A 17,847-nucleotide genomic window follows, 5' to 3' on the forward strand; every position below is an offset into this window, starting at 1 on the left:
ATATTGCAATTATATGAATCCTTTTTTCAAATTTTCAATTTTTGCGAATCAAATAGTTATAGTTTACTCTAAAAATTTTGTGAATCAAATAGTTATAGTTTACCTTATATGTAAAAGTTTAAAATGAGTAATTTATTAAATACATCATTAAATAATTTTTATTTTTAATTTATAATATTTACTTGTATTGTAGAAGTTTTATTTAATATATTTTATTGTTAATTAAATATTTATGAGAAAAATGAATAATCAATTTGCTCTATACAAAGTGCAATGTGTTTTAAGTTATGTAGTTTAAAAGAATCTTTGTGCCCAAACACATATACTTATGGATAACTATATATCCATACATGTTTACACTCATTTCTTTAATAAAAATGTATCTATTTATTTATTATGTTATTTTAAAATTTTAATAATATTAAAACAATTAAAGGATTAAAAAAAGTAAAGGATATTATTATTGAGTTAATAAATAAACAAATCTTTATATTAAAATGCTTACAAGTTTAAAATTAATGCATTTAATAAAATTGATATATATACATATATATACATATTTGTATATATATATTATATGAATATGAGGTGGGGTGAATACTAAGATATCCGTATTAAGATCATATCCATTTGTTTTAGTAAATAATTATTTATGTTCATTATTGTATCTATTTTTTGAATTTTTAACCTTACAATTATGGATAATTTTTGCGGATACTCATTAAATACGGGTTCAACTATCATCCCTAATAGAGTAGGTATTGTCTTAGTTATATTTTAATATCTAGTTTATTTTATTATTTTTTTAAAATTTCATTAATAATTATTCAACATTTAAAAAATATTGTATATTCAAACAATTCCAAATAAGAATTATTGTACTTAAAATTATAAAAAAATTATTTATTTGTTTTACAATTTAATACAAAATTTCCAATTTCTCCTTATTGTACTTAAATTTATAGTTTATTTTTTAATATTAGTTTTTACTATTAATAATACTTATTTATTACTAAAGTATCATTAAAGTTTTATATTTAAACATTTACCATAATACTACACATTATTTTTAAAAATTTGTTAAGGATACTATCTATTTAGTAATCACCCTATATTATTCACCCCATATATTTTTATAAAGATATACCCTAATTTATATTGGAAAATCAGTATTCTTAAGAAAAAAATTAAATAGAGTAAAAAAACATTAAAACAAGAAATATTAATCTCAATCATTCATTACTATTAATACCTTCTTATTCATATACATTGGTGCTGAGAATCTAGAATGTTTTAGGGAGCTTGAATTATATATATATATATATATATATATATATATATATATATATATATATATATATATATATATATATATATATATATATATTTGTTGTTAGAACCTTTGTAAGAAAAATTGATATGAATATTAACTTCAAATTTAAAGAAAAGAAACTTATTAGTTTTGTATTTTATATCATTTTATCATCACAGTTCAATGTATTCATATTGTTTTATAGAATTAAAATTAAAACTAATTAAATATAAATTTGATTGAAAACAAATCATATTATTTTAACTAAAATATTTAGTTAAAAAAAGGACATATTACTATTAAAATTGATTTGTTTTAATTTAAATATTACACTAATAAATACCGGTTAGAAAAAAGTGAGAAGTGTTGTTGACTAAAATGAATGGATAAGTTTAAGCCCTGGTAATATTTAATAAAGTATTTAGTTAAAAAATAACATATTACTATAAACAATAATTTATTTTATTTTGAATACTATATATCAATAAATATCACTTAGACAAAAAAGTAATAAGTGTTGTTGACTAAAATGAACGGATAAGTTTAAGCCCTGGTAATATTTAATAAAGTATTTAGTTAAAAAATAACATATTACTATAAACAATAATTTATTTTAATTTGAATACTATATATCAATAAATATCACTTAGACAAAAAAGTAATAAGTGTTGTTGACTAAAATGAATGGATAAGTTTAAGCCCGGATAATATTTAATAAAGTATTTAGTTCAAAAATAACATATTACTATAAACAATAATTTGTTTTAATTTAAGTACTATAGCAATAAATAACGCTTAGACAAAAAAAGTGATAAGTGATGTTGACTAAAATGAATGGATAAGTTTAAATCCTGATAATATTTAATAAAGTATTTACTTAAAAAATAACATATTACTATAAACAACAATTTGTTTTAATTTGAATACTATATCAATAAATAACGCTTAGACAAAAGAGTGATAAATGTTGTTGACTAAAATGAATGGATAAGTTTAAGCCCATTTGACAAAGCAATGAAATAATTTCTATTATAAATAAAGTACAGTCGTGTGTTCCATTTTCATTCATTCTCTTTTGAATCAACAAACTTGTGTTGCATCTAATTCCTTTTCTCATTCTAAAAAAACTTCATAATGTTGAAATCATTGACATTATTGGTTCTCATCTTGTGCACCACTCTTGTTGTAACTCACTCCCGAGTTATTGAACCAAATGATGCTAATACAGTCCGACAAACTTGTAGTAAGACTCCAAATTCTGCATTGTGCATTCAGTACCTAAATGCAGACCCAAAAAGCTCCACCGCAGATGTGAATGGTTTAGCACTAATAATGGTTAATGTTATAAAGAGCAAAGCAAACATTGCAGTAAACAAAATCAATCAACTTAAAGGAAGTATTCCTCCCGCTCAAAAGGTAGCACTTAAGTCTTGTGCTGATAAATACAATGCAATTTTGGTAGCAGATGTTCCACAAGCAACCGAAGCTTTGCAAAAAGGAGACCCTAAGTTTGCAGTAGATGCTGCAAATGATGCTGCTATTGAAGCCAATGGTTGTGAGAATGGCTTCTCTGGAAAATCACCACTCACAGCTGAAAACAATGTAGTGCGTGATGCATCTACCATAACATCGGCTATATGTAGATTGTTGCTCTAGTTTGTTTAATCAAAATCTTTCAATAAAATTTAAATAAATATTATACATATTTTTCAAGAGACTAAATTATGTCATTGGTAAAGCACCTGATTTCTATCGCAGATGACAACTTTTGTTTTCTGTTTTAAAATCTCAAAAAAACTTAAATCTTATATATATATATATATATATATATATATATATATATATATATATATATATATATATATTGTTAGAACCTTTGTAAGAAAAATTGATATCAATATTAACTTCAAAATTTAAGATAAGAAACTTATTAGTTTTGTATTTTATATCATTTTAGCATCACAATTCAATGTATTCATATTGTTTTATAGATCTAAGTTAAAAACTAATTAAAATAGAAATTTGATTGAAAACAAATCATATAATTTTTAATAAAATATTTAGTTAAAAAAAGGACATATTACTATAAACAATAATTGGTTTAATTTAAATATTAAATTAATAAATACCGGTTAGAAAAAAAATGATAAGTGTTGTTGTCTAAAATGAATGGATAAATTTAAGCCCTTTTGACAAAGCAATGAAAGAATTTCTATTATAAATAAAGTACAATTGTTGGTTCAATTTTCATTCATTCATTTTTTATTTTATAAATTCGTGTTGTATCTAATTTCTTTTCTTTTTTTAATTTTATTTACAACGTTGAAGTCATTGACATTATTAATTATCATGTTGTGAACCAAACTTGTAGTAAAACTCGACATTATGCACTATGGATTCAATTCCTAAATGCTGACCCAAAAGGCTCCACCTTAGATGTTAATGGTTTAACATTGACACATAAGCAAGCACACGACTATCGATGTAAATCTATAGCGATCAAAAGTTGGATTTGGGTAAAAACATGTTGAATTTAAATTTGATAAAAAATATAAAACAAAGAGGACATAGGATTCATAATTCTTGCTCAGATATATCCAAACTATCCTTAGTTTTAATTATGAGAAATTTAAATGATTATAGAAAATAGATAAAATTCGACAACACCTACTTTTGTCAGCGTGTTGTTCTGTCTAGGAAAAATAATTTGTCTAATTTTGCTAGCCCGAGTTATTCATTCGAGATCAATTATCATACAACTATAAAAAAATTGATTTTTTCTCAACTTAGTTCTGTCGCATTACGCGAAAAACCGGCGGGAAAACAAGAACAACAGAGCCGCCACCGTGCGTTATTTATCCCAAAAGAGGGAAAGGAAACGCTCAGAGTAAACCTGGAAAAAGCATGGTCTCGCGACCAAAGAGAATGAGATCGGGAGTCGGTTATGCGAAGGGAAGGTATTAGCACCCCTACGCATCCGTCGTACTCGACGGGATCCACGCACAAAAGGAAGGAAAAATGGTTGCTAAAAACACCGCTCAAACACACACAGATACTGGCTGAAAGAGACGCAAGGAAACAAACAAGACGGACTCGGCAGGATATCGTATCCTGGGCCTACTTAGTCTATCAAGCATAGACATCAGAGTCTAAGTAGTTCGGACTGGGGAAACGACACATGCTCGCTAGGATATCGCATCCTATGCATACGTATCTCCTTTGGACGAAGGAGAATCAGAGCATTCGTAGCTCGGCTAACACGCACACAAACCAACACAGGCAAAGGCAAACGTGGAGCCTGAATGCCAATCACTGGACTTACATCAGCATCCGAACCAAAAACACACACAAGGAGGCAAACGTGGAGCCTGAATGCCAATCACTGGACTTACATCAGCATCCGAACCAAAACACACACAAGGAGGCAAACGTGGAGCCTGAATGCCAATCACTGGACTTACATCAGCATCCGAACCAAACAAAACCAACACTGGAACCCGAATGCCACTCGATGGACTTACATCAGCTTCCAAGCACACAACAACACAGAACAAAGACACAGGCGTCCGGAGAGATCTGCTCATCTCCTGCCTACGTACCTCATCTGGTATGAGGATCAGGGCGACGTAGTTCCCCTACGAAGGGACACAGGACTAGCCTAACCAGATAACAGAGGGAGACACAACTAGGGAGACTACGACTCGAGCCTAGATGTTATCATGCAAAGTTGTCCCTAAGTCAAGGTTTCTAGCTAACTTGCACAGGAAGCAAGCCTATCCTAAAGCAAAAGTAAACAGCAAATCAAGCATCCGCAAGCAGCACACGCTATATACACACAATTGGGGCTCAATCAAAGGGTAAGACTGCAAGAGCAAGTCATCTGTACAGGGGTATGGTTAGCTCTTAACCTTGCCATTGAGGGGCTAAGGTGAAGCTGATGAAAGGAGAGTGAAGATAAGACTTCACAGCTATTATCCCTGGTCAGGGAGAACTTAAGACAAAGGAGCGTGGGTTCAGAAAGATGGAACCCTTCTACGCTCAAGACTCTGACATAAATGTACATTGTACAAGATCTTGGGTTTGTGTCCCAATGCATCAACACAATGGTGTGAGCAGAGGGACGACTCAACAGAATAGCGGGAGATAGATTGCATATCTCTTATATCCGCCAATTGCCTCATAGAGGTCTTTACCTGCTTGGGGACAAAAGTAAACAATCACAAACATTGCCTCTTAAGGAGGACTTCAGACAGGTGCCTGGCCAAGTAACAGGCCAGGTCTTCCAGACTACATGGAGACAAGAATGTTATACCTCAGTGCAAATTGCTTAGCAAGCAAAGCAAAGCAATGTGAGCGACTAATGTACCTGAAATCAATCAAATACAGTCAGTACTCAGACAAACCAAACAGCAAATGATTCACAGTTAATTACATACAGACAGACACAAGCCAATGCACAATGTGCATAGCACAAAGCTCAAGTGAACCAAGCACCCTACAACACAAACAAGTTAGTTTACAATAGTCAAGTGAAACAATTCAACTTGCATTAATTCCTTTTAAGCACTTTACTTCTTAACCTGAAAAGTCAAAGTCAAACTCAAACATGAGTAATAGGACCACTAGGACAAGCCTAGGGTCCAAAGGATGGAAAAAATGTAAAACAGCAAGTGAAACATAACCAAAATCAAGGTTCATCAATTAAGAAGAGGATCCAATTGGCCTCACATCCAAACTATGCACTAATTTTATTTCATGCACAATTTAAGTCAAGCTAGGCAAATGTGAATCATATAGGAGCAAACAGAATGATCTCACTCAAACAAATACCTAAACAGCTCAATAAAATCCACAAAAATTCCAGCCTAAACAGGACACATTCAATGAACCACATATCAATTTTCATGCCATTTGGACAACAGGAAGTAGATTAATGAAAATCATAAAGTCAGCAGCAATCCAAACAAGTCAACACATGGTAGCAAAATGATCATCAACTTCAATCAAATGCCAAACAGTGAAAAAAATTAAGAAATTAATGGGACCAAAGCCAAACTACATCTAAACATGTTATGAATCACTCCATCAAATTTCACATTCATATGATATAGTATGAGCATTTCATGAGACATGGAAGTCAAGTAGTCAAGCAAAGACCAAAAAATGCTAAACAGCAATCAAAAATCTCAATTAAATGGAAAATGAATCAACAATTCATGCAAAAATTCATGGTGAAACTAGACATATACAAGACACAGCATGCAAAATTTGAGATCAATTGGAAAAGCCTAGGCATGTCAAATAATTTCATGAAATTGACCTAACCTAGTGTGACACAAATTGTCACACTCAACTTGCACACATCATAACTACCAAACCAGAGATCCAAAATTCACAAACTATGCATCAAAATAACCAGCAAGGAGTCAAGAATAAGCATGTGAAATTTCATTCAATTTGGAGCAAGCATGAGTATTTGGTGAATTAAATGGCAAAACATACAAAAATTATACACATGTCAAATATCCCTAAGCCATTCAAAAATATCACCAAGCACAACTTGAGTTATCATACCTATAAAATTCTAGACGAAATTATGAAGCTAACAAAAAAGTCTCACTAAATTTGGATTAAAAATGGATTTTATGTGATTTTTATAAGTTTGATTGATTTATTGAATGTTTATTTAAATGGAATACAAATTAATTAAGCTTGCAATGGCAGTTCCGTAATTACTCCCAGCCAAGCCAAAATGCCACTGTATCTCATTTATTGCGTGTCACCGTGTCATTGGTCTGTTATGGTGGGAAACACTTTTTCAAAAACGCCATGCACAGAAACGGATTGAATGCGAAACATTTCCAGATTTCAAGCTTCTTCCTCGCGGTTCACGTGTTCCTCATTGCCAGCTTCGGTTACGAACTTTTTTCAACGAAATTACACAAGCGATATACCGTTGGAAAGGTCTAAACACGTACATTCCAAATATGACTATGAAATCGTCCAGAAACTCATATACAAAGCGAATCGAACGAATGAAGTTTGTGCATCTAAACTTTAATCTACGATTTCTCGCTCAATACTTAATTAAAATCAAAACTACAAGCAATACAGTACTCTACAATGAAAGATCTACAAATGCCCTATCTCAATTTGGCAAACGGTTAGATTCGAAATCCAACCTTGTGAGTATGCAGTCGCGGAATTTGTGCTTGTTTTGCTTCAATTCACGAAAACAGATGAGGTATGGTGATTAGTAAGATGATTGGCACAGCTTTGGTAGCTCAACAATACTCCAAATGCTTGAACTCTCGATTTGCCATTGATGAACGATCTTGGACAGTTGGAGTTTTTGATGGATTTGAGCTCTAATTTGCTTCAACAGTACTTGATCAACACCTGCAAATGAGAACTACACCACGAACTTGCAAGAACAATGGTGAAATATTGATGAATTTGGAAAAAAAGTGAAAGTTCAAAGTGAAAAAAGTGAGAGAATTGAGAGAGTTTTTTGTGATTTTCTGTTTGGATCTTGAAGAATGATTAGTGCTTAAGCAATACAGTTATAATTAACAATATATACCAATTCATTAATCCAAAATTGATCATGATTAGCAAAATTAAGAGGATTAGTGTTAAGTGTATTTTTCAAGTGTGTGGCCAAAATGCCCTTCATGATGCAGCTCATTTTTCTATCCAAACTTGGTTCCAACAGGTCACAAATGACATTTAGGAAGTGTTGCAAAAAGCTTCATTTCAAAATTCCAAGTATTTCTCAAATTGGACCATTTTGCCCTTGGATTTTAATTAGTGCACTTGAAAATTGACCTTTTTATGTGAAGGCTTTTGGCAAAATGTGGTGATGGATTATGAAAGTACACATTAAATTTGATTTGCTCAAAGAAAAACCATCCAATTTGGCCACTCCATGTAAAAGTTATGGCACTTTGAATTTGGACATTTTTGGAAAATGAATGGACCATATCTTGCCAACCACACATGGGAATTCCAAGTTCTTGGACTTTTTGGAATGGTGGGATCAAGATCTTCAACTTTCATGTTGGACAAAATTCCATTTGAAGCTTGTATGATGAAGTAATTTTGGGGAGAAAAACTTTCCATTTTGGGCAGTTGAAATTACAGGTCACCTGCCATTTTAGGAAACTTCTTGTCTGACCTCCAATTCTTCAACCTTGGTCTTTGGTATGTCAAATGAGACTTATATGGACATGAATGAGGCCTTTCAAACCATCTCACACCTTCCAATCCATAAAATCAGGCACAGTTGACCACAGTTGACCACAGTTGACTTTCTATGGTTACAGCTGAAATTCAGCTTGACTGATGACTTCTGACCATCCAATCTTTGTCCAAATCACCTCACAATGATCCTTAGACCATATGAACTTGATAGATCAACCATAGGGCTTTGTTCCAATGAAAATAGCACATGCTTGCTTGTTTGACTGATTCTCCTGACCAGTTTGACCTGATTTGTCAGTGGGCTTGCACTTGGGCAAATGGACAATGCAATGTTATGCAGTGGACCATGTTATGCTATGACCTAATATGAAATGAATGTACAAAAGGTAGGGTGCAAATTTGAGGTGCTACAAGTTCGAACACTCTCATGACTCGTACTCAGTTTTTTAGTAATCTGCTCTCGAGTATCAAAAGTACCCTTTCAATGTATGATCAATACCTAGATAATCTTTACTTTCGTAAAAGACAAGGTTTTAAAAATTCAAATTCTAAAATAAAATGTAAAACAAATTTCTCGTAATCAATTAGTACAGATTCACTTAGATACGTTACGAGACAAGTATCATGACCCTTAGTCCCTAGAGAACTACTCACTCATAGTGAGAAATATCATAAATAAAGCACATATTAAACAAGCATGCATGATTAATGATAAAGATGATATCAAAAGCAATTGAATAAATATAACCTGATTGAAATCAAAATGACTTGAATTATAATAAGAAGAAAAAACTCCAAAGAGACTTTAGTACAACTCTTACAATGAACATAAAATAAAACTTGCAAAATGAAACTAGGTTTGTAATATGTAAACTAAGGCAATAAATGATTGAAACTCATTCAATCCATCAGATTTTATAGAGAGTTCTCAATGTGGATAGCATCAATTTAGAGTTCAATCCACATAAAAGGGGTTTATTAAAAAAGAAAATAAAAGAAATCCCAAAGGACAATGGAAAGACAACTGGATCAAAGGAAATAAAGAAAAGGGCGCCTACTACGACTTGTAACAGCTACTACGATCATCTGTAGCAGGCCTCCGACAAAAGTATGAGGAATGAAAACTTGAATATTATGGCCCGTAGCAGCTGCTACGGCCACTCGTAGTAGCTCTATGGAAAAAGTATGGAGAATTCTCGCAATTTTTCTGTTTTCTCGCATCTCGCTCCTTTTAATTCCTCTTTCACTACTTGATACACTTATTCAAGCCTGAAAACATAAAAAACAAACCACCAAGCATAAAATGGCTCTCAAACGAAGATAAAGTGTACATAAACAAAGGAATAATAAAGAAAAATAACTAGTAGAAGCGATATAACAATCACTTATTAAACTCTGCCAAATTTAGTTTTATTTACTTAATAAAATAAAACACAAACTAGGCTACAAGCCTAACAACAGAAACACCACTTTCATTAACAAGTTACTGCTTGAGCTCAGGCGAAAAAATATCTATCCAAATTTCCTCAATGGCACTAGGAAGATTCAACTTGCCCAAGAAGTTAGTACACTTGTTGGTTTCTCTAAAGACATGCTTGAAAATGTCTTCTTCAAAGTTGTGGAGAAGGAGAAAGATGTGACTAGCAATAGAGGAGTCTTGATTGATGTCCAGAACCACATATGTCAGAGAATCAACAATACTTTTATTATCAACGTGCACAATAGTTTTCTTAAAATTCTTCTTCCAAGCAAACTCAAGACTAACAAGGACAACCTAATATTCAGCCAATATGTTAGCACACTCGCAAAGGGGCTTATGGAAGCCACCAAGCCAACTAACATCGCTATCTCGAAAAAGATCCCCACAACTAACACCAAAATTACTCCTACAATGGACTTTCGGATAAGGAAAATTTTAATTAACGGAAATAAGAAACTTATCATTCAATTTCTACCATCAATATCTATATTATTTTCTAGGAACAATAATTGAATAAAAATAAGAAAATATTAATTGAATGGCAATAAAAAATTGAATGAAAATAATAAATCAAATTAGTTGATATTTCTAGTTCCTCTTCTATATATTAATGTATTTTTAAAAACAGTAACCCCACCTACCAAATTTTAACAACTTTTTTAATTGCAACTTTAATAAATAAATTATTAATACATATTATTAAAGAATTAAACCTAATTTATTTTTATATTTGTGTTTTATTTTTGTCATAACTGCAAATTATTTTAATTAAGTTATTAATAGTATTGATAATTTATAAATAAAATATTATTTATAAATTAAGAATTTTAATTACCACTAAACTTATATATAATTTTAATAGTATTGATATATATTAACAATTTGTGCATTATAGTTAGAATTTTGTATTAATGTTAAAAAATAGTTAAACATCATTTACCACAAATAAATATTTTATAAACAAAAACGTAATTTTCTACAAAATAATTTCATAATTAAATTTATAAATAAAATATTATTTATATTATTATTAAAATTCTTACATCAGTTTCCACTACAATTATATAAAAAGGATTAAACTTAAATAAAGTGACTAATCTAAATGTTATTTATTTTCTTTATAACATTAAATAACTTATTTTGTTAAATTATATATTTCTTAACTGTTCAAAGTAGATAACATATTGCAATTATATGAATCCTTTTTTCAATTTTTCAATTTTTGCGAATCAAATAGTTATAGTTTACTCTAAAAATTTTGTGAATCAAATAGTTATAGTTTACCTTATATATAAAAGTTTAAAATGAGTAATTTATTAAATACATCATTAAATAATTTTTATTTTTAATTTATAATATTTACTTGTATTGTAGAAGTTTTATTTAATATATTTTATTGTTAATTAAATATTTATGAGAAAAATGAATAATCAATTTGCTCTATACAAAGTGCAATGTGTTTTAAGTTATGTAGTTTAAAAGAATCTTTGTGCCCAAACACATATACTTATGGATAACTATATATCCATACATGTTTACACTCATTTCTTTAATAAAAATGTATCTATTTATTTATTATGTTTTTTTAAAATTTTAATAATATTAAAACAATTAAAGGATTAAAAAAAGTAAAGGATATTATTATTGAGTTAATAAATAAACAAATCTTTATATTAAAATGCTTACAAGTTTAAAATTAATGCATTTAATAAAATTGATATATATATATACATATATATACATATTTGTATATATATATTATATGAATATGAGGTGGGGTGAATACTAAGATATCCGTATTAAGATCATATCCATTTGTTTTAGTAAATAATTATTTATGTTCATTATTGTATCTATTTTTTGAATTTTTAACCTTACAATTATGGATAATTTTTGCGGATACTCATTAAATACGGGTTCAACTATCATCCCTAATAGAGTAGGTATTGTCTTAGTTATATTTTAATATCTAGTTTATTTTATTATTTTTTTAAAATTTCATTAATAATTATTCAACATTTAAAAAATATTGTATATTCAAACAATTCCAAATAATAATTATTGTACTTAAAATTATAAAAAAATTATTTATTTGTTTTACAATTTAATACAAAATTTCCAATTTCTCCTTATTGTACTTAAATTTATAGTTTATTTTTTAATATTAGTTTTTACTATTAATAATACTTATTTATTACTAAAGTATCATTGAAGTTTTATATTTAAACATTTACCATAATACTACACATTATTTTTAAAAATTTGTTAAGGATACTATCTATTTAGTAATCACCCTATATTATTCACCCCATATATTTTTATAAAGATATACCCTAATTTATATTGGAAAATCAGTATTCTTAAGAAAAAAATTAAATAGAGTAAAAAAACATTTAAACAAGAAATATTAATCTCAATCATTCATTACTATTAATACCTTCTTATTCATATACATTGGTGCTGAGAATCTAGAATGTTTTAGGGAGCTTGAATTATATATATATATATATATATATATATATATATATATATATATATATATATATATATATATATATATATATATATATATATATATATTTGTTGTTAGAACCTTTGTAAGAAAAATTGATATGAATATTAACTTCAAATTTAAAGAAAAGAAACTTATTAGTTTTGTATTTTATATCATTTTATCATCACAATTCTATGTATTCATATTGTTTTATAGAATTAAAATTAAAACTAATTAAATATAAATTTGATTGAAAACAAATCATATTATTTTAACTAAAATATTTAGTTAAAAAAAGGACATATTACTATTAAAATTGATTTGTTTTAATTTAAATATTACACTAATAAATACCGGTTAGAAAAAAGTGAGAAGTGTTGTTGACTAAAATGAATGGATAAGTTTAAGCCCTGGTAATATTTAATAAAGTATTTAGTTAAAAAATAACATATTACTATAAACAATAATTTATTTTAATTTGAATACTATATATCAATAAATATCACTTAGACAAAAAAGTAATAAGTGTTGTTGACTAAAATGAATGGATAAGTTTAAGCCCGGATAATATTTAATAAAGTATTTAGTTCAAAAATAACATATTACTATAAACAATAATTTGTTTTAATTTAAGTACTATAGCAATAAATAACGCTTAGACAAAAAAAGTGATAAGTGATGTTGACTAAAATGAATGGATAAGTTTAAATCCTGATAATATTTAATAAAGTATTTACTTAAAAAATAACATATTACTATAAACAACAATTTGTTTTAATTTGAATACTATATCAATAAATAACGCTTAGACAAAAGAGTGATAAATGTTGTTGACTAAAATGAATGGATAAGTTTAAGCCCATTTGACAAAGCAATGAAATAATTTCTATTATAAATAAAGTACAGTCGGGTGTTCCATTTTCATTCATTCTCTTTTGAATCAACAAACTTGTGTTGCATCTAATTCCTTTTCTCATTCTAAAAAAACTTCATAATGTTGAAATCATTGACATTATTGGTTCTCATCTTGTGCACCACTCTTGTTGTAACTCACTCCCGAGTTATTGAACCAAATGATGCTAATACAGTCCGACAAACTTGTAGTAAGACTCCAAATTCTGCATTGTGCATTCAGTACCTAAATGCAGACCCAAAAAGCTCCACCGCAGATGTGAATGGTTTAGCACTAATAATGGTTAATGTTATAAAGAGCAAAGCAAACATTGCAGTAAACAAAATCAATCAACTTAAAGGAAGTATTCCTCCCGCTCAAAAGGTAGCACTTAAGTCTTGTGCTGATAAATACAATGCAATTTTGGTAGCAGATGTTCCACAAGCAACCGAAGCTTTGCAAAAAGGAGACCCTAAGTTTGCAGTAGATGCTGCAAATGATGCTGCTATTGAAGCCAATGGTTGTGAGAATGGCTTCTCTGGAAAATCACCACTCACAGCTGAAAACAATGTAGTGCGTGATGCATCTGCCATAACATCGGCTATATGTAGATTGTTGCTCTAGTTTGTTTAATCAAAAATTTTCAATAAAATTTAAATAAATATTATACATATTTTTCAAGAGACTAAATTATGTCATTGGTAAAGCACCTGATTTCTATCGCAGATGACAACTTTTGTTTTCTGTTTTAAAATCTCAAAAAAACTTAAATATTATATATATATATATATATATATATATATATATATATATATATATATATATATATATATATATATATATATATATATATATATATATATATATATATATATATATATATATATATATATATATATATATATATATATATATATATATATATATATATATATATATAGAACCTTTGTAAGAAAAATTGATATCAATATTAACTTCAAAATTTAAGATAAGAAACTTATTAGTTTTGTATTTTATATCATTTTAGCATCACAATTCAATGTATTCATATTGTTTTATAGATCTAAGTTAAAAACTAATTAAAATAGAAATTTGATTGAAAACAAATCATATAATTTTTAATAAAATATTTAGTTAAAAAAAGGACATATTACTATAAACAATAATTGGTTTAATTTAAATATTAAATTAATAAATACCGGTTAGAAAAAAAAATGATAAGTGTTGTTGTCTAAAATGAATGGATAAATTTAAGCCCTTTTGACAAAGCAATGAAAGAATTTCTATTATAAATAAAGTACAATTGTTGGTTCAATTTTCAATAATTCATATTTTATTTTATAAATTCGTGTTGTATCTAATTTCTTTTCTTTTTTTAATTTTATTTACAACGTTGAAGTCATTGACATTATTAATTATCATGTTGTGAACCAAACTTGTATTAAAACTCGACATTATGCACTATGGATTCAATTCCTAAATGCTGACCCAAAAGGCTCCACCTTAGATGTGAATGGTTTAGCACTAATAATGGTTAATGTTATAAAGAGCAAAGCAAACATTGCAGTAAACAAAATCAATCAACTTAAAGGAAGTATTCCTCCCGCTCAAAAGGTAGCACTTAAGTCTTGTGCTGATAAATACAATGCAATTTTGGTAGCAGATGTTCCACAAGCAACCGAAGCTTTGCAAAAAGGAGACCCTAAGTTTGCAGTAGATGCTGCAAATGATGCTGCTATTGAAGCCAATGGTTGTGAGAATGGCTTCTCTGGAAAATCACCACTCACAGCTGAAAACAATGTAGTGCGTGATGCATCTGCCATAACATCGGCTATATGTAGATTGTTGCTCTAGTTTGTTTAATCAAAAATTTTCAATAAAATTTAAATAAATATTATACATATTTTTCAAGAGACTAAATTATGTCATTGGTAAAGCACCTGATTTCTATCGCAGATGACAACTTTTGTTTTCTGTTTTAAAATCTCAAAAAAACTTAAATATTATATATATATATATATATATATATATATATATATATATATATATATATATATTGTTAGAACCTTTGTAAGAAAAATTGATATCAATATTAACTTCAAAATTTAAGATAAGAAACTTATTAGTTTTGTATTTTATATCATTTTAGCATCACAATTCAATGTATTCATATTGTTTTATAGATCTAAGTTAAAAACTAATTAAAATAGAAATTTGATTGAAAACAAATCATATAATTTTTAATAAAATATTTAGTTAAAAAAAGGACATATTACTATAAACAATAATTGGTTTAATTTAAATATTAAATTAATAAATACCGGTTAGAAAAAAAAATGATAAGTGTTGTTGTGTAAAATGAATGGATAAATTTAAGCCCTTTTGACAAAGCAATGAAAGAATTTCTATTATAAATAAAGTACAATTGTTGGTTCAATTTTCATTCATTCATTTTTTATTTTATAAATTCGTGTTGAATCTAATTTCTTTTCTTTTTTTAATTTTATTTACAACGTTGAAGTCATTGACATTATTAATTATCATGTTGTGAACCAAACTTGTAGTAAAACTCGACATTATGCACTATGGATTCAATTCCTAAATGCTGACCCAAAAGGCTCCACCTTAGATGTGAATGGTTTAGCACTAATAATGGTTAATGTTATAAAGAGCAAAGCAAACATTGCAGTAAACAAAATCAATCAACTTAAAGGAAGTATTCCTCCCGCTCAAAAGGTTGCACTTAAGTCTTGTGCTGATAAATACAATGCAATTTTGGTAGCAGATGTTTCACAAGCAACCGAAGCTTTGCAAAAAGGAGACCCTAAGTTTGCAGTAGATGCTGCAAATGATGCTGCTATTGAAGCCAATGGTTGTGAGAATGACTTCTCTGGAAAATCACCACTCACAGCTGAAAACAATGTAGTGCGTGACGCATCTGCCATAACATCGGCTATATGTAGATTGTTGCTCTAGTTTGTTTAATCAAAAATTTTCAATAAAATTTAAATAAATATTATACATATTTTTCAAGAGACTAAATTATGTCATTGGTAAAGCACCTGATTTCTATCGCAGATGACAACTTTTGTTTTCTGTTTTAAAATCTCAAAAAAACTTAAATATTATATATATATATATATATATATATATATATATATATATATATATATATATATATATATATATATATATATATTGTTAGAACCTTTGTAAGAAAAATTGATATCAATATTAACTTCAAAATTTAAGATAAGAAACTTATTAGTTTTGTATTTTATATCATTTTAGCATCACAATTCAATGTATTCATATTGTTTTATAGATCTAAGTTAAAAACTAATTAAAATAGAAATTTGATTGAAAACAAATCATATAATTTTTAATAAAATATTTAGTTAAAAAAAGGACATATTACTATAAACAATAATTGGTTTAATTTAAATATTAAATTAATAAATACCGGTTAGAAAAAAAAATGATAAGTGTTGTTGTGTAAAATGAATGGATAAATTTAAGCCCTTTTGACAAAGCAATGAAAGATTTTCTATTATAAATAAAGTACAATTGTTGGTTCAATTTTCATTCATTCATTTTTTATTTTATAAATTCGTGTTGAATCTAATTTCTTTTCTTTTTTTAATTTTATTTACAACGTTGAAGTCATTGACATTATTAATTATCATGTTGTGAACCAAACTTGTAGTAAAACTCGACATTATGCACTATGGATTCAATTCCTAAATGCTGACCCAAAAGGCTCCACCTTAGATGTGAATGGTTTAGCACTAATAATGGTTAATGTTATAAAGAGCAAAGCAAACATTGCAGTAAACAAAATCAATCAACTTAAAGGAAGTATTCCTCCCGCTCAAAAGGTTGCACTTAAGTCTTGTGCTGATAAATACAATGCAATTTTGGTAGCAGATGTTCCACAAGCAACCGAAGCTTTGCAAAAAGGAGACCCTAAGTTTGCAGTAGATGCTGCAAATGATGCTGCTATTGAAGCCAATGGTTGTGAGAATGGCTTCTCTGGAAAATCACCACTCACAGCTGAAAACAATGTAGTGCGTGATGCATCTGCCATAACATCGGCTATATGTAGATTGTTGCTCTAGTTTGTTTAATCAAAAATTTTCAATAAAATTTAAATAAATATTATACATATTTTTCAAGAGACTAAATTATGTCATTGGTAAAGCACCTGATTTCTATCGCAGATGACAACTTTTGTTTTCTGTTTTAAAATCTCAAAAAAACTTAAATATTATATATATATATATATATATATATATATATATATATATATATATATATATATATATATATATTTATATATATATATATATATATATATATATATATATATATATATATATATATATATATATTGTTAGAACCTTTGTAAGAAAAATTGATATCAATATTAACTTCAAAATTTAAGATAAGAAACTTATTAGTTTTGT

General features: G+C 28.0%; 5 protein-coding genes across 5 annotated transcripts; all 5 read left to right on the plus strand.

Annotated features, from left to right (window-relative positions):
• Nucleotides 1-2,370: 2,370 nt before the first annotated feature.
• On the plus strand, nucleotides 2,371-3,027 carry LOC127073144 (cell wall / vacuolar inhibitor of fructosidase 1). Its single transcript, XM_051014267.1, has one exon. The coding sequence runs from the start codon at nucleotides 2,447-2,449 to the stop codon at nucleotides 2,966-2,968; it is 522 nt and encodes a 173-aa protein (XP_050870224.1). The 5' UTR covers nucleotides 2,371-2,446; the 3' UTR covers nucleotides 2,969-3,027.
• A 10,378-nt stretch (nucleotides 3,028-13,405) lies between these two features.
• On the plus strand, nucleotides 13,406-14,054 carry LOC127073145 (cell wall / vacuolar inhibitor of fructosidase 1). The gene has a single exon (XM_051014268.1). The coding sequence runs from the start codon at nucleotides 13,484-13,486 to the stop codon at nucleotides 14,003-14,005; it is 522 nt and encodes a 173-aa protein (XP_050870225.1). The 5' UTR covers nucleotides 13,406-13,483; the 3' UTR covers nucleotides 14,006-14,054.
• A 53-nt stretch (nucleotides 14,055-14,107) lies between these two features.
• LOC127135932 (cell wall / vacuolar inhibitor of fructosidase 1-like) lies at nucleotides 14,108-15,284 on the plus strand. The gene is made up of 2 exons (XM_051062555.1): nucleotides 14,108-14,126; nucleotides 14,781-15,284. The coding sequence occupies exons 1-2, from the start codon at nucleotides 14,108-14,110 to the stop codon at nucleotides 15,233-15,235; spliced, it is 474 nt and encodes a 157-aa protein (XP_050918512.1). The 3' UTR covers nucleotides 15,236-15,284.
• A 53-nt stretch (nucleotides 15,285-15,337) lies between these two features.
• On the plus strand, nucleotides 15,338-16,357 carry LOC127135933 (cell wall / vacuolar inhibitor of fructosidase 1). Its single transcript, XM_051062556.1, has 2 exons — nucleotides 15,338-15,356; nucleotides 15,903-16,357. The coding sequence occupies exons 1-2, from the start codon at nucleotides 15,338-15,340 to the stop codon at nucleotides 16,355-16,357; spliced, it is 474 nt and encodes a 157-aa protein (XP_050918513.1).
• Nucleotides 16,358-16,459: 102 nt separating this feature from the next.
• Nucleotides 16,460-17,548, plus strand: LOC127135934 (cell wall / vacuolar inhibitor of fructosidase 1-like). Its single transcript, XM_051062557.1, has 2 exons — nucleotides 16,460-16,478; nucleotides 17,045-17,548. The coding sequence occupies exons 1-2, from the start codon at nucleotides 16,460-16,462 to the stop codon at nucleotides 17,497-17,499; spliced, it is 474 nt and encodes a 157-aa protein (XP_050918514.1). The 3' UTR covers nucleotides 17,500-17,548.
• Nucleotides 17,549-17,847: the final 299 nt, after the last annotated feature.

The sequence above is a fragment of the Lathyrus oleraceus genome, chromosome 4, assembly GCF_024323335.1.
Source record: "Lathyrus oleraceus cultivar Zhongwan6 chromosome 4, CAAS_Psat_ZW6_1.0, whole genome shotgun sequence".
In the NCBI taxonomy this organism is placed as follows: Eukaryota; Viridiplantae; Streptophyta; class Magnoliopsida; order Fabales; family Fabaceae; genus Lathyrus; species Lathyrus oleraceus.

Bases quoted from the DNA above. Each gene is read 5' to 3' on its own strand.
- LOC127073144 (XM_051014267.1), top strand. From the start codon at position 2,447: ATGTTGAAATCATTGACATTATTGGTTCTCATCTTGTGCACCACTCTT.
- LOC127073145 (XM_051014268.1), top strand. From the start codon at position 13,484: ATGTTGAAATCATTGACATTATTGGTTCTCATCTTGTGCACCACTCTT.